At 43.1% G+C, this 23860-nt stretch overlaps 2 protein-coding genes across 2 annotated transcripts in view; one reads left to right on the top strand and one right to left on the bottom strand.

The window, feature by feature from the left end:
- The window catches only part of MTBP (MDM2 binding protein), a 35610-nt gene extending 14096 nt beyond the window's left edge, over window positions 1-21514 (bottom strand). Inside the window, exons 1-14 of the mRNA XM_079984294.1 lie at window positions 21392-21514; window positions 19466-19546; window positions 18848-18921; window positions 18613-18764; window positions 15417-15475; window positions 14400-14544; window positions 13682-13796; window positions 12011-12151; window positions 11319-11413; window positions 7914-7986; window positions 5703-5820; window positions 4961-5134; window positions 3151-3261; window positions 905-1063 (exon numbers count right to left, since the gene is read on the bottom strand). Coding sequence (XP_079840420.1) covers window positions 905-1063; window positions 3151-3261; window positions 4961-5134; window positions 5703-5820; window positions 7914-7986; window positions 11319-11413; window positions 12011-12151; window positions 13682-13796; window positions 14400-14544; window positions 15417-15475; window positions 18613-18764; window positions 18848-18921; window positions 19466-19546; window positions 21392-21461 — 1567 coding nt within the window. The 5' untranslated portion in view covers window positions 21462-21514. The remainder of the gene's footprint in view (window positions 1-904; window positions 1064-3150; window positions 3262-4960; window positions 5135-5702; window positions 5821-7913; window positions 7987-11318; window positions 11414-12010; window positions 12152-13681; window positions 13797-14399; window positions 14545-15416; window positions 15476-18612; window positions 18765-18847; window positions 18922-19465; window positions 19547-21391) is intronic.
- The window catches only part of MRPL13 (mitochondrial ribosomal protein L13), a 36358-nt gene continuing 34008 nt past the window's right edge, over window positions 21511-23860 (top strand). The window contains exons 1-2 of the mRNA XM_079984549.1: window positions 21511-21668; window positions 23607-23730. Of these exons, the coding sequence (XP_079840675.1) occupies window positions 21642-21668; window positions 23607-23730 (151 nt within the window). The 5' untranslated portion in view covers window positions 21511-21641. The remainder of the gene's footprint in view (window positions 21669-23606; window positions 23731-23860) is intronic.

Raw genomic sequence — 23860 nt, 5'->3', positions numbered from 1 at the left:
AGGGTGTTGATGAGCATTCCCTTTAACATTTTTGGTGGTTGTTATAGTGGTTGTTTTAACTCTCTAATCCGTGTTTTATTGCTTTTAGGCTGTTTTACATGACACAATTGTAAACCACGCTAAGAGCTTAATTTGAAGGAGTGCGGTTCAAAAGTTGGATGAATAGTAATATTAAAAAGCCAAGATACAAACAAACTTCTTTTACTCGCTTCACTCCAGCCAGGCCAAGAAAGCTGCCTTTTACTGCAGCTTCCTGTTACATCTGAAGAGGGAAACTATGATTAGTTGCTTCTAAACGAGCCAGGATATTAAATCAGCTTAAAAACTTTAAACCACGTCTTCACATTCTGACTTGCTTAGTTCTCCAGTTTTTGCTGCTCTCTAGCTTGTTTCCCTGCTCTCACCAACGGAGTAGCACGCTCACTGATATCCTTAAGGGAAAGAATGTCATGATTGATAGGTACAGTCGTACCTTGGTTTTCGGACAGCTTAGTTCTTGAACGTTTTGGCTCCTCCAAACCCGGGAGTGAGTGTTCCAGTTTGTGAACGTTCTTTAGGAACCTGAACGTCCGACAGGACTTCCGCAGCTTCCGATTGGCTGCATGAGCTTCCTGTACCCAATCAGAAGCTGCGCTTTGGTTTCCGAATGTTTTGGAAGTCGAACGGACTTCCATTCGACTTCCAAGGTACGACTGTAGACATATTGAGGAGGAGGATGATGATTTATTACCTGCTCTTCACCCTAAGGTCCCAGGGTGGGTTGCAACATTGAAACACAATATTAAAAACAGCTTAAAACAACTGACAATCACAGAAATCAGATGAGTCCTAAAATATACACCTCAAGTATCGAAAGCCAGCATTTCCCCAAATGATAAGAACTATGCAACCAAATTATGCCTACCACAAGCTGTACTCTGGACTTTGGCTTTGACAGGTGCTACAGAACGATTTAGCTGGCTGGTGCTCCACAACTCCAAATAATGTTCTCTGGTACATGTCAGCAAGGTTTTCAGGTCATCGCTTGAAACCACCGGGAGCTGTCTGGCAGATTCCTGCCTTTCTGCAATAGAGAACACAAAAGCTCAGCTTCTCTTCTTCTTCTTTGGTTACTGACATGGTACTCTCAACGCAAGGTATATAGTGATGTTAATCAATAACAATTTACTGAAGTAACAACATCACCTCTGACCGAATGTTGCTGCCAAGAAAAGAAAGAAAAACAATCTGGAGGCAAATGTGAATCACCTTTACAAAAAGCTACCTAGGAAAAAATATGCATTTGTTCCAGTAATTTATTCTCATTTGCAACCAATAACAACAATAAATGTTTGTCGTTTCTAGCAGACAATTAATAATGCACTTTTCTCCAAGGTATTCTTTTAATTAAATAAAGTCTTCATGATTCACTGAACTAGATTAAGACAAGCAGTGATTCCGGTGCAGCATGGAAATCAGAAGGAACCAGTCAAGAACGAATTGTCAAGCAATACGGATAGAATTCCCATCTTTCAGTTGTCACAAACCTCAACAGTGTAATCTACATAAAATGCAAACCGTTCACTAATTCAGCAAATGAGGCATATCAATTCATGAATTTTGTGTCTACTTCCAACAGTTGCCACAGGAAGTTTGGGAAGGAGCAGTGGGAAGTGTTGTTGTTTTTTAACCCGGCCATTTGCTAACACCTAGCTATTTGCTCTGGGACGCGGGTGGCGTTGTGGGTTAAACCACAGAGCCTAGGTCGGCGGTTCGAATCCCTCCGACGGGGTGAGCTTCCGTTGCTCGGTCCCTACTCCTGCCAACCTAGCAGTTCGAAAGCACATCAAAGTGAAAGTAGATAAATAGGTACCGCTCTGGTGGGAAGGTAAACGGCGTTTCCGTGCGCTGCTCTGGTTCGCCAGAAGCGGCTTAGTCATGCTGGCCACATGTCATGCTTAGTCATGCTGGTTGCACGCCGGCTCCCTCGACCAATAAAGCGAGATGAGCGTCGCAACCCCAGAGTCAGCCATGACTGGACCTAATGGTCAGGGGTCCCTTTACCTTTAGCTATTTGCTCTATCAATTCACCAAAGCATGCAGGAAAATAGCTGGCACCTATATTCTCCCCCTGCTTCTGCTGTTCTGTTCCTGTAGTTGAAGGCTATGGGGCTGCTCCCCACATATGCTTAAAAAAGAGGTTGCAGTGGGAGCTCCTTTTTCCAAGGCCTCACCTGGAGCTTTTGTCAAATGGGTACAAAAAAAAAAAATATCCTCCCTTAGCGCTTAGCTTGTTGTTCAGAAGAAAATGGAAGATGCTTGTAGTCAGCCGAAGTAAGATTCAGGCAGCATTTTTTATTTATTTGGAAATACCCACCACATTGATCTTAGCGGGGTTTCATTGGAACATACTCCTAAGTAAGCCTGTATAGGATTGCAGCCTTAAAGCCAATCTTAACAAGGTTCACACAAATTAAGAAGAAAGTCAATGGTCCCAGTGGGATTGAATTACAAGTACAGCTGTACAGAGGCATTTATTTCCTTGACTGGAATAAATCCATGAGGTAGGGAGAAGAATGGCAGCTCTGCCACCCCTAGTGTCCCCCCTCCCAGGAGCTGGGTGACAATCTGAAGTGAGCCTGTTCTGATCATTTACACTCCTCTCACTGTGTAGAGCACTGGGTTCATAACTAGCCCTGTTTTCTATTTCTTGCTTGCTAAATGTTTTTATTTAATCTTCATATCACGTTAGCTCCAGTAAGGAAGTGATTGTTTCAACGATATACAACAAACCACTTATCCTGGTGTTCCTACAGACTACTTGTGCCTTGTTGAAACAAAAAAAATCTCTACTGGGTATTTGGTTTTCGTTTTAAACTTTCATCGCACCCTCCGATTTATCTATCTGCCCTGCAAGCAGGCAAAGACTCCCCTGCCCTCAAAAAACCCAAAACAGAATATGTGATTTGAAGTAATTCGGGGGTGACGGGACCCATTATCCTAAGCCTGGTTTGAGTTACCTGATGTGCAGTTGTAATTTTTCTTAATGACAACGCTTCTAAACAATATTTGAACTTACGAGCTTCTCCAGGGCTTACAAATGTAAATAGTGTCAAATTAAACTCCAAATTAAGATAAATGTGGTTTATATCAGTTCTCCCTGTTACTCACTCCGGCAGTGATTCAAAGCCAATGCTTGGGCACGAGCCAATTTCTTCTCTCTCTGTAAAATCTGTTCTCCGCATAAATGTGGGAGAGATCTGATGAATTCTTCAAACAAACCTGTGTTGATAGGGAAGGGAGAGATGAGAGGTGTTCTTAAAAAAAGCTGATCAAATTAGAATCTTAGAATCACATGAGAATCATAGAATAGTAGAGCTGGAAGGGACACGAAATGTCATCTAGTTCAACCCCCTGCAATGCAGGAATCTCACCTAAAGCATCTTGGGCAGATGACCACCAAACCTTTGCTTTAAAAACCTCCAAGGAAGAAGAGTTCACAAACTCCCGAGGGAGTCCGTTCCACTGTCAAACAGCTCTGACTGTCAGAAAGTTCTTCCTGAAGTTGAGCCAGAATCTCTTTTCTTGCAACTTATCGATTTGTATGGGTCCTAGCCCCAGAGCAGGAGAAAACAAGCTTGTTCCATATTCCATGTGGTAGCCCTTGAGATATTTGAAGGTGGCTATTGTATCTCCTCCCAGTCTCCTCTTTACCAGGCTAAGAATTACAGTGGTACCTCGGGTTACAGACGCTTCAGGTTACAGACTCCGCTAACCCAAAAATCATACTTTGGGTTAAGAAATTTGCCCCAGGATGAGAACAGAAATCGCGCAGCGGCAGTGCAGCGAGGGGCCCTATTAGCTAAAGTGGTACCTCAGGTTAAGAACGGTTTCAGGTTAAGAATGGACCTCCGAAATGAATTAAGTTCGTAACCAGAAGTACCACTGTAGTAGTATTGAAATAATCCCTCTTAAGCTCTAAAGGCTTACCAAAGTGCTAGTTTGGCATTATGCGAATACAGGTGGTACCTCAGGTTACAAACACTTCAAGGTTACAGACTCCGCTAACCCGGAAATAGTACGCTGGGTTAAGAACTTTGCCCCAGGATGAGAACAGAAATCGCGCAGCGGCGGGAGGCCCCATTAGCTAAAGTGGTACCTCAAGTTAAGAACAGTTTCACGTTAAGAAGGGACCTCCAGAACGAATTAAGTTCTTAACTCGAGGTACCACTGTATACTGAATTATGAAATCTAACAATGCGACTGACAATGCTTAATGAGATGCCTAATAAGTATTACTATTAAAATTCAATGATGTAGTTCTATATTCAGACTGATCCCTTTCTATAGCTGAAAAAAAGTCCCCCCCCCCAAAAAAAAACTGGGAATAAATATGAATGGGATGCTTATTAGCAGCTTTCCGAAACTGTTAAGATGGGCTACCCTTGTCCACATGTTGTTTGGTCCGTCAACAAACACGGGAAAAGTCACCAATGTCCTGGCCAGCTCTAGCAAATGCCCTGCAATGTTCTAATTCTGAGACATATTTTGCTGGGAAATGAAATAAAAGAAAACAGCTAACCCCATCTTTGACAACCTGGTGCCCTCTGTTTGTTTTGGACCACAACTCCCACCAGGAGGGCTGCAGACTGGCAAAAGCTGCTCTAACCCGTGCAATTCTAATACATAGCAGTGTGTATAATAGCTATTCCAAGATTTATCTCATCAAAGTCAATGAGAAAACACTCAGGAGAACAAGCCTGTACACAGATCTCATTCCCCGACTGAAAGAACTAATAGGTAAGCTCACAGGCTTGATTAGTTCTTAGATGCTAGAATTGGTTAAAATGATTAATATCCTTATTATCTTGGATCTAAGACTCCAAATGTTGAATACATTAGATCTCTGTTTTTAAAAAGAAATTGGTGCAGTCCACATCTTGTTCTACTTGGAAGGAAAGTAATGCACCATAATACTTACATGCTTCACTTTCTCCTGTCTTTGTGGTAAATTTTCCGGTTGTTTTTGCAAGAGCGAGTGATCCATTGATCTGACTGGCTGAATAGATCAATGTTGCCTTGCAACCTCCACGGCCGTTGCCTTGTACCAAGAAATAATAGTTGCACGTTTCTCCTTTCAGTTCAACTTCTGGAACTAATTAGAACACAAGAAGTTGTGCAACTAAAGACTTCAGACCTTACTAAAGAAAACAGTAATTTGTTCAATAAACACATACAGAAAATCTAGAATATTAATAAGTTATAGATTTAGGATAGCCAGGGTTCCTCTAATAAGAGAAGTACATACATTTGAACTTTCGTTAATTAAAAACAACAACAACACACACAATTTCTTCAAAAATTTAAAGAAAACCTGATAAATTATTCAGATTAATATATTTAGGCTTAAATGTTATATCTGCTGGCTAGGAAGCAAGCCCACTGAATACACTGGGGATTACTTCTGAGTAAACACATATAAGGTTGTGTTATTAGGTCATCCTCGTATTTGTTTACTTAAGGAAATAGAAGCATTTCTTTTTTATACTGGCTTCAAAAAGCTTCAAAAGAGGTATTATTTTTATGTAAGGTTCATATACAATCAATAAAGATCTACCAAGAGTTTCAAGAGAAAAAAAGAGCAATTGGGGGTAGGGGTAATGAAAAAAGTGGGCCAGCAGGACAGGGAAAGAGTGCAAATGTAGTAATGAAAGACAACGTACCATTAATGAGTCTGGGTTTCTGGGCTATATATTCCTTCCATTTTTTTGAGCTCAGCTGCGCGGGTAAAGGAACCAACATGCTGCTTACTGTGCAAGGCAATAAAAATAAGGCTCCTACCTGCAGAAAAAGCATATGTACACTTTTCCATTACCAAATAAACATCATAGGAAAAAGATTTTAAAAGGGTCAGGTAGTATGACTGATCTTTCAAGGACAGTTGAAACGATGACAAAAGAACGCTGCTCTACCTCGAAAATGAGGGGGGGGGAACCCCATGGCTTCTCTAGTCACAAAAGAGCAACTTCTCTAATCCCTTCCTTCTGCATTAGGGGGGGTCATGCAAACAGGTCACTTGTGTGAACATTTATCTGCACATGTAAGATGGCTGCAATAATGTCTTACATGAATCAAGTGAATGCAACAACATCCAGACCAATAAATCTGCTTGATTCTTTTTTTCCCTTTTTAAAAAATATATCTTTAGTAATTTAAAACAAATACATTTATGAAAAACAGACGTACATACAAGTAAACAAACATACAATCAAACAAACAAATAACAGAAAAATCAAACAAACCACCACACTATAAGATATAAGAAGATTAATATAATTATCATCATATATACTCCTGGTATTGAACACAATTATAAAATTTATAGAAAATAAATTTAAAACCGACTTCCAATTAATCTCACTGTACTTTGTCTATCCATTACTTTATACTGCACAGTTACATATTTCTTATATCATTTCTTTTTACCTCCTACAAACATATGTATACAATACAAAGGCCAACCAAAACAAAAAGTATATAAGGATTGGAGAATATTTAGAAAACTATGGAATAAAAGGAAACATCTTGGCAGAATTAGACTGATCCCTGTATTGTATAAATCTGCTTGATTCTTCTTGCAAACTGCAGTCTCACTTTAGGGCACATATTCCCCTGTATTTTGGATATGGAAGACACTGAACTTTTATGCCCATTTCTCTTCATTCCATACATTTACAACCCTAGGCATATGGCTTGTAATTTAGAAACGATGTGCGTTTCCAGTAAAAACGCTAAACTACTGTTGAGTATTATTTGATGCGGGTGGCGCTGTGGGTTAAACCACAGAGCCTAGGACTTGCCGTTCAGAAGGTCAGCGGTTCGAATCCCCGTGATGCTCCCCGTGAGCTCCCGTTGCTCGGTCCCTGCTCCTGCCAACCTAGCAGTTCGAAAGCACGTCAAAGTGCAAGTAGATAAACAGGTACCGCTCCGGCGGGAAGGTAAACGGTGTTTCCATGCGCTGCTCTGGTTCGCCAGAAGCAGCTTAGTCATGCTGGCCACATGACCCAGAAGCTGTACGCCGGCTCCCTCGGCCAATAAAGCGAGATGAGCGCCGCAACCCCAGAGTCGTCTGTGACTGGACCACTGGTCAGGGGTCCCTTTACCTTTACCTTACTGTTGAGTATTATTTGAGCAATCCTAAAGGTGCCATGGGTTCATGCACTCTCTCTCTCACCTCTGCTATAGCTGTGAGAAGTGGGGAAGCTTTCACTTTTAAACTAAACCAGAGCAACCCGTTCTAACTGAGTTCATGGAAACCATGGTTAAACGATAGTTTGTTTAACCATGCCAGGATCAAACCATGGTTTGTGAGCTTTGGCTTGCTGGCAACAGTTTAGAGTTACATTCATTAAATCAATGCTTATCAACTTTGCGTTGCAAAGTTGTTGTTGGACTACAACTCCCATTATCTCTGTCCACAGGTACTGCTAGCTAGGGATCATGGGTTTTGTAGTCCAACAATAGCGGGAGACCAAAAGTTGAGAAACACTGCATTAAATATATAATTTATACTTAGAAGGTTTGTGAATAGCCCTCAGATACTACTGTGCTGCAAAGCACTTGCTATCTTTCCAAGAAACTCTCTACCCCAAATGGAAACTATGCTTATTTGTATTTAAGCTAATGTGTTCATTACTCATATTTACCTGAGATATAAGGTGACACACCAGAGACCAGTATACATATAAAACTTAACATTATACTTGATTTTCCAAAGAGACCAGTGCTTTTTTTTCTTTAAAAAATGTTTAGGGGTACTCTTATTTTCCTACTCATATTGAAATACTGCCCCTCAATGAGGCCAAACTTTGATTCACAAAATGTTTAGGGGTATGCGTCCCCCCAGAAAAAAAGCACTGCAAGAGACAAGATACCTTTCCACACAGAGAAGAAATCTGATTCCAAAATAGCAGAGATTTCTCTTCAACATCAGTTCTTGCCAAGCTCCTACACAGAGAGTTAAAGAACCATTTTGTCAGGTGCTGGTGTGGCTGGTCGAGAGCAAACAGGCAAGACTCCAACCTGTCTTTTTCAGGCTTTATTATCTGTACAAACTATTTACAGTGCAGAGCGTCGCAAGTCCATGTCTGCTCAGTCACTAGCAGAATCTGGGAGTGGGCGGTCTTTATACCCTCCCCAGCATAACAGCCGTGTGACCCCCAACCTTCTCCTCCCCTTTCTGCGCTGAAGAATACTGCGCAGAATGGGCGCTGGCAAAGGGGGACTCGCCTCCCCTCCGGTTTGCTCAGGCTCAGTGTTGAGGCTCTCCCTAGCATCTTCTGATCCCAGCACCCCCTCCCCACTGGAGGTGGGGTTTCCCTCCTCGCCAGAGGAAGAACTGCTTCGCAATTATCTTCGCAGGCTCCCTGTAACACACCTGCCCTTCCACCTCTCGCCTCTGAGCTGATCGCAGTTCCCTGACACATTTATTCACAGAATCACAGAATTGTAGAGTTGGAAGGGACCAATGAGGGTCATCTACTCCAACTCCCAGCAATGTTCAATGTGTGGCTCAAACCCACCACCCTGAAATACAAGAGTCTCATGCTCTACATCAGTGGTGCCCAAACTTTTTTCAAAGAGGGCCAGATTTGAGGAAGTAAAGGGCCGTGGGGGCCAACCAAAGTTGTTAACCTTTTTTATAGTAGTGAAGTTGAGGTTGTTTATTTTATTTTATTTTTACTTCCGGGTTGGTGCCTCCGGTAATGGCTGAATTCCTCTGATCGGGAGGAATTTGCCCTGTGGGAATTTGGGTCTGGCCGTCACAGCAAAGGCGGAGACCCGCAAAAAATCACAGGCGGGAGAAGCCTGTGAGCGTGGGATTAGGCGGGCACCTTTTGCGCCTCCCCTACTCGCGGGGAAACCCGGTTTCATGGGTCCGGAGCGATGTGGGATGAGTGGCGCGGTGCATCGAATCGTCTGCTTCTTCCACAGAGCGAAGCCGCATAGCTGTTGCCGGAGAGTGCTGACTTTTTCTTGTGGACAATTTGATTTTAAAGTAATTACCTGTGAGTAGAGCTGAAGCGGGAGAATTGGTTTTCTAAAAGTTTAATTTGGTATCGTAACGGGGAGGTTCAATACAGGAAGACCGCCTTCCCCTTTTGTAAATAGACTGAAGCATTGAGGCTGCAAGCTGAAGCCTTGGAAAGCCAATTGTAAAGGAATAAATTTCCATCGGTAAAGAACATTAAACCCCCCCTTGGAGGCAGGAGAAGAGGAGGGGAAGTTGTGAACTGAATATGCCTGTGGGAGAGAGCGAAGAGAGTTAAAATTCCGCCGCTCAGACCCTGGAAACGGGCTGCTAGCAGGACTGACGTTCTTTGGAAGGCTCACTGACAGCGATTAGAACGCTCGGTGACAGCTAGCTAATAAGAGAAATACATTGTTTCTACTGTCTCCGTCTGCTTTTATAAAGGAGTAAAAGTAACTGAAAATTGAAACTGACTTCATTGTTGTGTTTAAAAGAGGACATTATTGACTAATATAAACAGAAACTGTTTCCCCCTAGAGGAAGCTTTTGAAACTGTTACAAGAGCTGGGCTGGGGAATTTCCAGCTGCAAGATAAAAAGCTGTGAGACTCTGGGACTGACCTTGAATCGGTTAAGTGTTATGGCAAATGGAAAGGAAAAAACGGACTAGTCAATTCCTGAAAAAACATTAAGGTCTGGGAGGACTTGGCAGCAATTTAGGAGAGCCTCAATATCAGGCCCCCCTGCTTCTTCCGCTATTGCTTTTGTAACAGTATATTCAAAATCAAGAGGAATGTCAACAGAAGAGGCCTTAGCGGTTGCATTAAGTAAGATAAGTGATTCACTGGAACAGCTTAACAAGAAAATAGATGTGACAAAGGCGAAAGTGGACGCTGCAACTATTAAAATTGACTTAAATACAGAAAGTATAAATAATCTGGGACAAAAGGTGAATATCAATACAGAAACAATCCAGAAATTGATACAGGAATCTACTTTGATACGGCAGACTGCGGAGGAAGCTAGGGAGAAAGCCGTTGCTGCTGAATGTAAAGTAACACAATTGGTGAGAGAGAGATTCCCAGCCTTACAGAAGCAACTTGATGACCATAAGTCGACGCTTGCTATGATTGAATTTAAAGAAAAACAGACGAATTTGAGGATCAGAGCCCTACCTGAATTGGAGAAGGAAAGTTTGATAGACTTCTTCACACTGGAATTTGCTGATTTTTGGGACTTGGATCTGGGTCAAGAAGCGTTTAAAACTGTGAGGGCCTTCAGATTTGGAAGAGGAGGGAAAAAAGAGAAGAACAGAATAAGAGACTGTTGGCACTACCAGAAGAACCTAGAAGTACAACAGCCAAGAGTGGAAATTTTTAAAGACGTCCCGAAATACCTTTTGGATCTTAGGTCTAACTACGGAGATTTGGTTGCCCTGCTGAGAAGGAATAAAATCATCTTTAGGTGGGAGTTTCCCCAAGGTCTATTCTTCAGCTTTAAAGGAAGGAAAATAAAAATAAGATCAGTAGAAGACAAAGTAAAGTTTTTGTACAAATACGAAGAAGATCTGCAGAAGGGACTTGGAAAAGAGCTAAGAGCATCGGACAGAAGATCACCAGGTTGATGGACTATATGGAATTGACGGAAATGACTGGCACAATCCGAGACCAGGGAGAAGAGTCGGTGGAAGAAGATTGGAAAAAAGTTTAAAGACTATTTATAGAAATATTGTAAAATTAATGAATGTTAGAAAAATGTTGGAATGAAGTTATATGGCTTTAGTAGAAATGTTATAAGGAATTAGGTATAAATAGATTATTAGAGTATTAAAGGAAAAATAAGGTTAGAATATGTAAAGATAATTATAGGACAGAAAATAGAGGAAGATGGAAAGAAATTGCTGAAACAATTAATAGAAGTGGAATACAAAAAGGGAGGTGTGAGGAGGTCATTGAAACAAGTGAATGAAAGATAAGATACTGAAATTGTATTATGTGTGTTAAACTGTTTTTGTTTTGTTTTGTTTAGTATATTGCGTTAGTGTTGTGTAATCTTTTTATATTGTATTGTCTTTTTTTCTTTTTTCTTTCCTTTTTTGTAGTGTTTAAAAGTAATAAATATTATTTTTTAAAAAATGAAGCTGAGGTTTTTTTTAGGATTTTACCCCAGGAAATAAACTGACACAGGGGCCGAATTAAACCGACCGGCGGGCCAGATTAGGCCCCCCGAAACAAACTTTGGACGTGCCTGCTCTACATGCACTCAAAGCAACTAAATCACATGAAATGAGTCTGGTAACGAAAGGATACAGCTCAAACTGAAGACCCGACACTAAAGATGAAGGCAGATGTGACAGCATCACTATCTGTACGAATTTCAAGGCAGGGCAATAATAATGGAAAACCTAAGAAGAAATTAAGATGAAAGGGTTATTAGGCAAACACATATACCACAAATACCTCTAAATGAGATAATTCTATGTGTTTATGGCCAGAATATTTTTTAAAAACTGCACACAGAGGTTTCTACACTTCCTTTTCTCTTGCACAGTCAAAAAGCCTCCATAGTTAAAATACCCTCTGAAACGGCCAAGTCACAAGGTAATGGAAAGGAAAATCAACCACGATGAGCACAACCTAGGCTCAACTGAATTCTTGACCAAAAATAATCCTCATTTTTTTTTTATCCCCAACAGCAGCCACGTTTTAAACACATGTTGCTACATTTACTTGCATTTCTCTTCCCTACCTTTTGTCTTTCCTTTCTGCTTTTGTTGTTTTCATGTGATTAGGTAAGTGTGATCCTTTCCCCCCTTTTCAGCACAGAGAGAACCTGCAGCCAGATTTTCAAATATTCTCTTTCATTTTTGCCTGTGAATGTTTTCCAGTCTCCTTACAACAAATCTTCAATTTTACCGCATGCCTATTGCCTAGATTTAGCCACTATTGATTCCTAAAGAGGAGACGTGCCGTTTCAAAGACACGTAAAACACAGGCTTTACCTCCGACAAACAAGCATTAGTATTCTGCCTACGTCCAGTTTCATTGGCAGTAAAGTAAGAATTTAAAGCCGAGGTGCAGAGCTGCCTTCCTGATGCAGTGCCTTTTATACAGAAGTCTGGAAAAGTAATTTCAGATCCAAACTGAAGAAAACAGAAATAGAAAAAAGTAAGTGCAGAAAAATCTATAGCAGGAGTTGCTTTTATTTCTTTTTAAATTAGTCAAAAACACTTAAGGTGAAAAAAGAAAACACAACGAAAGGAATTAAAAACAATGCATTACTGGATTTTTATTTTTATTTTTTTTTAAAAAAAAAACTTTCAAAAGCTTTTTCCTTGCTTGTGTGCTCAGATAAGCTGGTCCCACCTATATCCTCTGTCCTTCTTTCTGGGGAAAGAAGTGGATAGCAGAGAGTCCAGATCTGAATGCTGAATAATAATAATAATAATAATAATAATAATAATAATAATAATATTATAATATTATTTCTACCCTACCCATCTGGCTGGGCTTCCCCAGCCACTCTGTGCGGCTTTCATCAGAACATTAAAAACAGAATAAAACTTCAAGCATTAAAAACTTCCCTAAACAGGGCTGCCTTCAGATGTCTTCTAAAAGTCAGATAGTTGTTTATTTCCTTGACATCTGGTGGGAGAGCGGTCCACAGGGCGGGCGCCACTACCGAGAAGGCCCTCTGTCTGGTTCCCTGTAACCTCACTTCTCGCAGTGAGGGAACCGCCAGAAGGCCCTCGGCGCTGGACCTAATCCTTCTTTAAATGCACAAGTATTATTCCTCACCCCAACTCAAAATCTCCTGCTGTGGTAAGAAGAGAGGAAGGCATGTGCACAACAGGAAATGGGAGACCTGCCTCCTTTGTGTGCCTCAAGCCTCTTTACTGTTTAGATGCTTTTCTATCGCCTTCACTTCTCTGTCCCTCTGTGTTGGTATCTTCACCATCCAAGGTGGATATACAGTCGTCACTTGGACCCCAAATGCCCTGGAACTTGGACTTTTTGGCTCCCAACACTACAGTGATTCTTCCGGTGTGCAAATATTCTTTTGGAACCCAAACATCCGATGGGGCTTCTGATTGGCTGCAGGAGCTTCCTGCAGCCAATCAGAAGTCGCCATTTGGTTTTCAAACGTTTTGGAAGCTGAACGGACTTCCGGAACAGATTCCGTCTGACTTTCAAGGTACGACTGTACGTGCAGATTTGGGATCTACACACTGCGCTTGTAGTGACTGATGGTGCTTAAATATGGTTTCTCTCGCAGGGAACTTGAAGCATGCCATCGTCGGATAGCCCTATTATCTTCCTTTGTCCTATCTGGCACCGGGCTGTGTGGGCTCTGCCAGTGAAGCAATTGGACAACTGGGGAGAAAACATTTTCTGGGTTTGCAGCTCATCTGCACAATCAAGGACATACAGAGTTAGCATGCTTGGGTTGCTATCTCAAATCTGCAAGCTCTGCCCACCCAAACCAGAATACCAGGCTGTTTCAGCCACACACACCTTGATCACTATGCTTAAAGCAACACAGTTTTCTCTCTGATTCACTAAATTCAATCAAGAGCTTTGAAGCCTTTCCGTGTAAGAACTTAGCATGCATTTTTCATTAGTTTGATACAGGTTGAGTCAACATGCACCCACAAAGGGTTTCACACCGATACCTTTCGCTCCCATATCTGAATCTTTCCTCTCCACAAGTCTCTGGAATCAATGCTGTTTTTCAGATTCTCGGGAGCCACAATATCTGCAGAAAGATAGCATGCGATTTTCTGCCAACTGTTGCAGAAAGAAAACATGAGTGAGTTGTGCGTTCTTTACTCAAGTCTTTGTATCTTTACAACTTCAATATTTAAGACAACAGTACAACACCAGGTATCAGCCCAGTACTGCTTTATCTTTTGTAAAAGTAATATATTTTAGTAGTTGTGGGCATTATCTATATGCCTTCATTTAACCAAAGTCACTCATTGATCTTATAATTCAAATTCAGTGGTCTCACAAGTCTCCCTTAGCATTCAGGTGTCTAGATCAAGACTTCTTAACCCTCTAGGAAATCAAAAGACAGCTTGATGGGCATAACAAGTTCACTTTGACACCTGAAAACATGATTCATTATTGTCAGAAAAACCTTAAACCCCGTATACAATTTAAACATAACTCAGAGCAGAGAAGAAATCTTCCAGAAAGATACAATGCAAAGCTTTAGTCAACGTTTTGGAGTTGTGCTGCTCTTGTTTCCTCTTTAAGTGCAAACTTACATTTTGTTTATAAGGGTGCCTGCCAAAATATTACAATTTATTAACTGAGACGTTAAAATATTTTTACATAAAGTGACATAAACACTAAAATTAGTTCTCTCATTTAAATGGCACTACTCACATTTTGCATTCACTTGCTACAATAGTTATTTTTGCTCCATGCCATTCTCTCAGGTGTTTCAAGGCACCAATGGCAGGTAAGCAATCTTTTAATCTAGGGGCATCTCTTTCTGAAGAATGCAATATGACATCAACCATTGTTCTTCCTGTAGAAGCAATTTCAATAGATAAAACACACATGTGCAGCAAAACCCCTCACTATTAAGCACAAGATAGGGTAAAGCCATTTTATCCCCCAAAAGCTATTATCAAGCAGTTTGTCAAAATTTATAGGCTTGTTTGCAGCATTTCTCAAACATCTAGTTGTAGAACACTCAAATTCAGCAAGATGTTTTAAGAGACGCAACCTAACTTAGACATCACACCTTCACTGCTATTCTCCATCTTCTACAGATAACCCCAGAAAAAGCTGCATTTAAGCTTCCTGATATCTTTGCAGTTCCAATTTTCCTTCCACTGTATATCAATCTTCTTACTTCATGACCCCCCTTTCATTCCTCTAACACAGATCTGTAAATATGCCCTGGAAGGCACAGATAACTCGGTGATATAAAAATGGCTAAATAAATACTGTTCAGCTCTGTTTGCAGAAAGCAACAACATCTTCCAAGTCCATTTGCAAGTCTATCACAGTAGCCACAGATAAAGTGTTGACTTATTTCCATTTTGATTCCTGATCACTTTTAAGTTTTTTAAAAAACTAAATTTTGCCATGCTGTATTTCTTCTACCAAACTGCTTTGCTGCGGAAACCTATTGCCATTGTGCTCCCAGACTATGAATGCTGGAAAGACATAAGCAGAAGCACAACACCAGCTGGTGATAGTATCAAACTTTCCAGTAATGCAAAACTACTTGCCAAATACGAGAGGATTATTATATACAGGAGACACAACATGCATGCTTACTTGAATAATGACCGCCATACCAAAAAAATGGGAATAGATCTGTTATACCCCAAATGCATTTTTAAAAAGGATATTTCAGGGGAAAAGATTTGATTATTAAAAAAAGATTACCAGGAGCAGGAAGTTTATCTGCTAACAGATGTATACTCTCTGCAGACTCTTCATAGAGACTGAAACACAAACATTGAAAATAAATAAGCTATCATCTTTCAAGAATAAAATGCTTTAAAATATTCCAAGCATTATGCAATCCACATATTTGAATTGCAAAGTATCAACATGTTTTCAGTGTGTGAAACAGATGAGTAAGCTCGCTTCTTATTTGATGTCTGGTACCAATGGAAGTGGGGACGCAGGTGGCGCTGTGGGTTAAAGCCTCAGCGCCTAGGACTTGCCGATTGAAAGGTCGGCGGTTCGAATCCCTGCGGCGGGGTGCGTTCCCGCTGCTCGGTCCCAGCGCCTGCCAACCTAGCAGTTCGAAAGCACCTCCGGGTGCAAGTAGATAAATAGGGACTGCTTACCAGCGGGAAGGTAAACGGCGTTTCCGTGTGCGGCTCTGGCTCACCAGATGCAGCTTTGTCACGCTGGCCACGTGACCCGGAAGTGTCTCCGGACAGCGCTGGCCCCTGGCCTCTTAAGTGAGATGGGCGCACAACCCCAGAGTCTGTCAAGACTGGCCCGTACGGGCAGGGGTACCTTTACCTTTTACCTTTACCAATGGAAGTGAGAGCTGGACCATAAAGAAGACTGATCGCCGAAGAATTGATGCTTTTGAATTATGGTGCTGGAGGAGACTCTTGAGAGTCCCATGGGTTAGGGAGCCCATAAAGATCCTATGAAAACATCCATGCAAGGATGATTTAAATCAGGGGTCAGCAAACTTTTTCAGCAGGGGGCCGGTCCACTGTCCCTCAGACCTTGTGGGGGGCCAGACTATATTTTGAAGGGGGGAAATGGACGAATTCCTATGCCCCACAAATAACCCAGAGATGCATTTTAAATAAAAGCACACATTCTACTCATGTAAAAACACCAGGCAGGCCCCACAAATAACCCAGAGATGCATTTTAAATAAAAGGACACCTTCTACTCATGTAAAAACACGCTGATTCCCAGACTGCCTGCGGGCCAGATTTAGAAGGCAATTGGGCCAGATGTGGCCCCTGAGCCTTGGTTTGCCTACCCATGATTTAAATTTTATGTTTTTTAAAAAATATTCACTGCTTGTTAGAGCAGTCATATGCCAAGTCAAACTCTAAAAATGTCCCTCTAGCAAGTCATTTACTAACACTGTTTTGCTACTTATAACACAATCCTCTGTACGTTTATTCAGAACATACCCAACTGAGTTCAGTTGGGTATATTCATCAGTATGTATGTTTAGAATTTCAGGCTAAAGAGATGAAGCAACTTCTGTTTGACATGTTTCAGTGATCAGCACACTGGCTCCCCCTTGTGTTGGCATTTAGAGTTTTCTTGTAAAATTAACAACACCTGCCATGCACCATTTATATCTGAAATAAATAATGTTTTAACATTCAACCAGTCAAAACCTCTCGAAGAAACTGCCAGGCTTACAAGGCCAAGACCTATTCAAAACTGCTGTTGTATGCAGCCTCATAACAGCCTAACATAATCATGTTTTCACAGCCCATGAATGCATTTCACGTGTTCTAGCCAAGTTCTCAAAAGGTATGCCCTCTTTATAATTGATTCTGTATCACAATTGCATTGTAAAACTGGTATGCCTGTATTGTCTCACTGCTTATGCTTCCTGCAAATTGCAGTGGTACCTCGGGTTAAGTACTTAATTCGTTCTGGAGGTCTATTCTTAACCTGAAGCTGTTCTTAACCTGAAGCACCACTTTAGCTAATGGAGCCTCCTGCTACTGCCGCACCGCCGGAGCCCGATTTCTGTTCTTATCCTGAAGCAAAGTTCTTAACCTGAAGCACTATTTCTGGGTTAGTGGAGTGTGTAACCTGAAGTGTATGTAACCCGAGGCACCACTGTTCTTCCTAAACATTAGGAAGAACTTCCTGACAGTAAGAGCTGTTCGACAGTGGAATTTGCTGCCAAGGAGTGTGGTGGAGTCTCCTTCTTTGGAGGTCTTTAAGCAGAGGTTTGACCACCATATGTCAGGAGTGCTCTGATGGTGTTTCCTGCTTGGCAGGGGGTTGGACTCGATGGCCCTTGTGGTCTCTTCCAACTCTATGATTCTATGATTCTATGACCAATGTATCTTGAGGGACTCATTTGGTTGAAAATAAAGTTATAAAACACACAGACATTTTTGTACAGTGGCGATAAAACTACTGTATTTTTCGCTCTATGGGACGCACTTTTTCCCCTCCAAAAAGTAAGGGGGAATGTGTGTACGTCCTATAGAGCAAATGCAGGCTGCGTGGCTAAGCCCAAAGCCAGAACAGGGAAATGGAGCGCTGCGCAGTGCTCCGCCTCGCTGTTCTAGCTTAGGGATGGCTGCACAAAGCCTCCGCAGGGCAGCGGGGTGAAGCCCTGTGGAGGCTACAAACGCTGTCCCCGAAGCCTCAAGCCTTTGGAGTGCAGCGGGAACTCGCGCTGTGCTCCAAAGGCTTTGGGTCAGCGAAAGGAACCCAAAGCCTTTGGAGCAAGGTTCCACTGCGCTCCAAAGGCTTCAGGGATCTTTGAGGTTGGCGGTGGGGGAAAGCAGCACTTCCCCCCATCGCCAGCTCCACAAGCTCGGGGGGCAGCGGCAAGGCTGCACGCAGCCTTTGCGCTGTTCCCCAACCTGCTCTTTGGGGCTGGCGGTGGGGGAAAGCAGCGCTTCCCCCCGCCAGCCCCAAAGAGCAGTTCGAAAGGAACCTGAAGCCTCCGGAGCCCAGTGGGAACTCCTGCACGCTCCAGAGGCTTCAGGTTGCCTTCACTGAAGCCTGGAGAGTGAGAGGGGTCAGTGCGCACTGACCCCTCTCGCTCTCCAGGCTTCCAAGGTAGCCGCCTGAAGCCTCCAGAGCACAGCGGTAACTCCCACTGCGCTCCGGAGGCTTTGGGTGAATGCACCTTGAATGCACCTTGTTTTAGAGGGGAAGAACAAGAAAAAAAAAATTGTTTCCTGTTCTCCCCCTCCTATGGTCTGGTGCGTCCTATAGAGCGAAAAATACGGTACTTCGCCCCACCTTTGCATTGCCTCCTGCCTACAGACTCTCCAAGTGAATTATGTGCAACCCTACTAAAGTCAATGATTCCCATGGTTTTCTGGTTTGCAGCCAAGGTTTTCTGGTTCTGAAACTGTACTATTTGGGTGTATTATCAAATATTGAATCAGCTTACTCAATCAGGGATTGGGATTCCCGGCTATTACTGTCGTCGTCCTCAAAACTTTGAAAATCGCCAAGGCACGCTTCGATATTTCTTTGAATAGAGATTTTGCTTTCATCTGCCTCCAGGTCAAAATTGATGTCCTCCCAGTCACAACTGCAAAACTATAGAATCAAAAGGAAATTCCGTAAGGGTCGGCCAAGTTATATTAACATTGTAGATAATGATACAACTTGTACTAACTCACCTGAGAAAACCCACATATTGACTGAATTGCAAAATACCATCCCTTCACACCTGGAGTCCCAACAAGTGAACAAGCTAAAGAATGGAAGGAAAAGAAAGAAAGAAAGAAAGAAAGAAAGAAAGGGTATTAGTAGCTAGTATCCAAAGCCCATTTCCATCTTCAGATATGTTTAATGGACTGCAAAGGCTGTCAAGGACTGCAAGACGCTCTGTCAAAAAATATACACTAAGTAACAAAATGCAAAATATTACTGTAAACAATTGTCTTTTTGTTGCATTCTTAACTATCCTCTCTTTCCTCCCCATCACCCCAGTTCTTGCATGAAAAAGGTTTGCGAGTTGCTGCTGTTTTTCATTGTTTTCTAGTGGCCATATACAGTTAACTAAATCTGTGAGGCCCTCAATAAATGACTGCTGTGACTTTAGAAATTACAGTAACTGGCATCTCAAGCACAGACCTGAAAACATTTAAAATTTATAGAGATTTTTCTGTTTTCAACAGTGGCAAGTCAGACGCTTCTGGGAGGTTCACAAGCAACACAGGTTGGACCTACCGATCCCCTGCGAGTCCCCAATGTCTGAAAACATGGCATATGCTAATATTTGCTGTTTCACTTACCTGGGAAATCTTCAACTTTTGTGTTTAGTGAGGTACTGCAGTTTGTTTCTAATAAGTTATAAATACTTTCAGCAGTCAAACCTGCAAAATACGAATTTTAGTTTATGTGCAAAAAGCATCATAGGAACACAAGAATCCACATTCCATCCTTATTAAGCATTCCTTAAATTTACAATAGCATGCATGCCAAAATATCTCTAGTATATAGCTATGAACCAGGATGACAATAAGCAAATGAGGTTCACATGCTTATACAGTGGTGCCCCGCAAGACGAATGCCTCGCTAAACGAAAAACCCACAAGACGAAAGGGTTTTCAGATTTTTTTAGCGGCTTCGCAAGACGAATTTCCCTATGGGCTTGCTTCGCAAGATGAAAGCCCATAGGGAAATCTCCGGGGACAGCGGGGAAGCGCAGCACCTGTCCTGAAGGCTTGTGGTGGGAGGTCCGGGAACAGAGGAGAAGGCGCGCAGCGATTCTCCTCTGTTCCCGGGGCTTGCGGTGGGAGGAGGGTTTTTCCTCCCCACGCCAACATTCAGAACAGCCTTCTGAATGTTGGCGGTAGGGAGGAAAGCCCTCCTCCCACCACAAGCCTTCAGGACAGGTCCGGGAACAGGAGAAGGTGCGCAGCGATTCTCCTCTGTTCCCGGGGCTTGCGGTGGGAGGAAGGTTTTCCTCCCCACCGCCAACATTCAGAAGGCTGTTCTGAAGGCTGGCGGTGGGAAGAAAAGCCCTTCTCCCCCCGCCAGCCTTCAGAAGAGGTCCGGGGACAGACTGTCCCCGGATCTGGTCTGAAGGCGGTCTCCCTAGGAACGCATTAATTGATTTTCAATGCATTCCTATGGGAAACCGTGCTTCGTAAGACGAAAAACTCGCAAGACGAAAAAACTTGCGGAACGAATTAATTTCGTCTTGCGAGGAACCACTGTACATAAATGAAATCTGCAATAAACATGACATTCACACGCATACACGTGAATGAAATTTGCAATAAACCAAGAAGGTCCACATGCATACACATGAATTAAACCAGCAATAAACACACGAGGTTCACACATAAATGTGAATGATACCGCAATAAGCGAATGAGGTTCATATGCCAACATGGGAGGGCAACAATAAGCAAGGGAGGTTCATATCCGTACGCGTTTATTAAATCTGCAATAAACACACGAAGTTTACACACATACACGTGAATGAAACTTGCAATTAACCAATAAGGTTCACATGCACACACATGAATTAAACTGGCAATAAGCAAATGAGATTCACACTGTACACCTGAATTGAACCAGCAATAAACAATAGGTTCACACTGTACACGTGCATTAAACCTGCAAAAAACACACAAAGTTCACACACATGCACATGAATTATACTGCAATAAGCAAATGAGGTTCACATGCCAACATGGGAGGGAGACAATATGCAAATGAAGTCCACATGTGAATGAAACCTGCAAGAAACACATGACATTCACACGTGTACACGTGAATTAAACCTGCAATAAACACACAACATTCACACACGTATCAAACCTGCAATAAACACACAACATTCCCATGCATACACGTGAATTAAACCTGTGATTAAATACACAGCCTTCACACATCCACACGTGAATTAAACCGGCAAGAAACACACGACATTCACACGTGAATTAAACCTGGAATAAACACACGACATTCACATGCATACACGTGAATGAAACCTGGGATTAAACACACAGCGTACACGTGAATGAAACCTGCAAGAAAGACGCGACATTCACACGTGAATTAAACCTGGAATAAACGCACGACATTCACATGCATACGCGTGAATGAAACCTGGGATTAAACACACAGCGTTCACGTGAATGAAACCTGCAAGAAAGACGCGACATTCACACGCGCACACGTGAACGAAACCTGGCATAAGCGCGCACCTGGGCGGCCTTCGGCTCCGGCCTCCCCTCGCCGGCCTCGCCAGCTGACGAAGAGGAGGTGGCGGTCCATGAGGGCCCCGTCGCCCGCCGGGCGCCCGCTTCCCGCCTCCGCCTCTCCCTCGGCGGCGCCGCCGCTTCCGCTTCCCGAGGAGGAGCTACAGGCCTCGGCCGCCGCACGCCGCCCTCCTTCCGCTGGCGGCCGGCAAGAGAGGCCGCTTGGACGGCGAGGCCTCAGCCTCCGGGAGCCGCCATGGCCAGCTTCACCAAGGCCGCGCAGGTACCAGGAGGGAGCCCCGGCCTCCCCCTCGGAAAGGCACCGGGGCCGGGCTGGCTGCGCGCCTTAATCCGGAGTGAATCCGCATTCTTTAAGTGGGGGGGGGTTGCCCTTAATGTATTGCAAAAGGTCTGGAGGGACTCGGCGCGCTGCAAATGCGTCTTCCGTTTTAAATCGGGCAGCTGGGGCGTAAAGGGATCTGTAGCCGTCGCTGAAATGTGTTGCTGTTGTAGTCAAGAATAAAGTCACATGGTTAATATTATTGCTATTAACTGAATTGTTATACTGTACCACCCTCCCTCCTGAGATTACAACGTTAATAATGATGAATAGGTGATGCAAAATATATCCCATAGTGGAACGCAAGGTTTTTATTTGGTACCAGATATGTCAGATAATCCATGAACGTTACCAAATAAACTCATATATATTTAGTGGGAACGTGTGATTGCTCGGTTGTATAAATCGCAAGCCAAAGCTCTTTAGGTAAAACCATGTTCTGCCTCCAGCATTGAGGTCGGGGTGCCATATAACAGTGTCTCCCCATTTCCTTCTGGGTGTAAAAATGCAATGCTTATTGGTTTCCTTCTCTTTTCCGGAAGAGTAGGCTTTCAGGGGCACCTCTTGCGTAGGCTCCCCAGAAAAGTGACCAGGAAAGGACAAGGGACTTGTTCCTTCTCTTGCCTGTTTCAACCAAGATGGTTATGTGCTGCCCTCCACTGTCGGAGGCAGTATGCTGGGGAGTCACAAGTTGGGTCCTGCTTGCGGACTTCCTGTAGGCTGGGCGTTGTGACCCTCCAGATTTTTTTGCTGGACTACAACTACAGGTGGCACTGTGGGTTAAAGCCTCAGCGCCTAGGGCTTGCCGATCGAAAGGTCAGCGGTTCGAATCCCTGCGGCGGGGTGCGCTCCCGCTGCTCGGTCCCAGCGCCTGCCAACCTAGCAGTTCGAAAGCACCTCCGGGTGCAAGTAGATAAATAGGGACCGCTTACCAGCGGGAAGGTAAACGGCGTTTCCGTGTGCGGCTCTGGCTCACCAGAGCAGCGATGTCACGCTGGCCATGTGACCCGGAAGTGTCTCCGGACAGCGCTGGCCCCTGGCCTCTTAAGTGAGATGGGCGCACAACCCCAGAGTCTGTCAAGACTGGCCCGTACGGGCAGGGGTACCTTTACCTTTACCTTTACAACTACCATGATCATTGACTATGCTGGCTGGGCTGTTGAATTATGCGGGATCAGCGAAAATCTGGAGAGCCACTGCTTTAAAGGGAAATTACCTCTGAGTCTCATTATGCACGTTTGCATGTGGCAAGTGGTGTGTGACACCCCCCCCCCCGCTTAACCCATTAATTGAGGGTTATGTTAGGAACTCTAATTATGGCATATACCATATGCATTAACGTGCTACAGAACTATTATAATGTTGTTCCTTACATCTGAATTTGTTCTGAATGTCAACTTCTGAATGACTTTAAAATATGGCTTCAGCCTGATGCATGTTTACTTTGAACTGATTCCCACTGCATATAAGCGGACTTACTCCCAAGTAGGCGTGTGCGGTCTATGCAGAGTTAGGTGCACTTAAGCCTATTATTTTCAGTTATGTTGGTGCACCTATACTGCATAGGATTGAGGTAAAAAAAAAAAAAAACCTGGAGAAATTATGGCTTGGATGCCACTGTTGCTTTCCAACTACATGTTGGAATCTCTCATTGTTGACCATCTTCTGTGTCCCAGGGCAGCAAAAATGTATCTTTAGGCACGTTGGTGTTTCATTTTATTTTAATGCAACCAGTCCTAATAGACAAACCACAGTTCTTAATGTCACATAGATCAAGGAACGTGCGCTGGGGATGGCTCACTGAGATGAGCACATGTATTTTTGTTTACTGGGAATAATAATATTTCTATATGCTAACCATTATCCAATATTCCTTTAAAGCAATGGGCCACATTTGCTCGAGCCTGGTATCTTATAGATGCGAAGATGCAACCGCCAGGAAAAATTGCAGCCATCACTGCCATCAGACTTCAGGGGAAGCATAAGCCTGTGTACCATGCACTAAGTGAGTTCTGCTCGGGATTCAAATGTTTGCTATATCAGCACTGATTTGTTTTTATTGTTTAAAGCAGGGGTCAACAATCTTTTTAAGCCAATGAACACATTTTCAGGCTGGAGGAATTGTGGGCACCACA

This window comes from Podarcis cretensis (genome assembly GCF_951804945.1).
Source record: "Podarcis cretensis genome assembly, chromosome: 7".
Lineage (NCBI taxonomy): Eukaryota > Metazoa > Chordata > Lepidosauria > Squamata > Lacertidae > Podarcis > Podarcis cretensis.
This window is presented reverse-complemented; position numbering and strand designations above follow the sequence as displayed.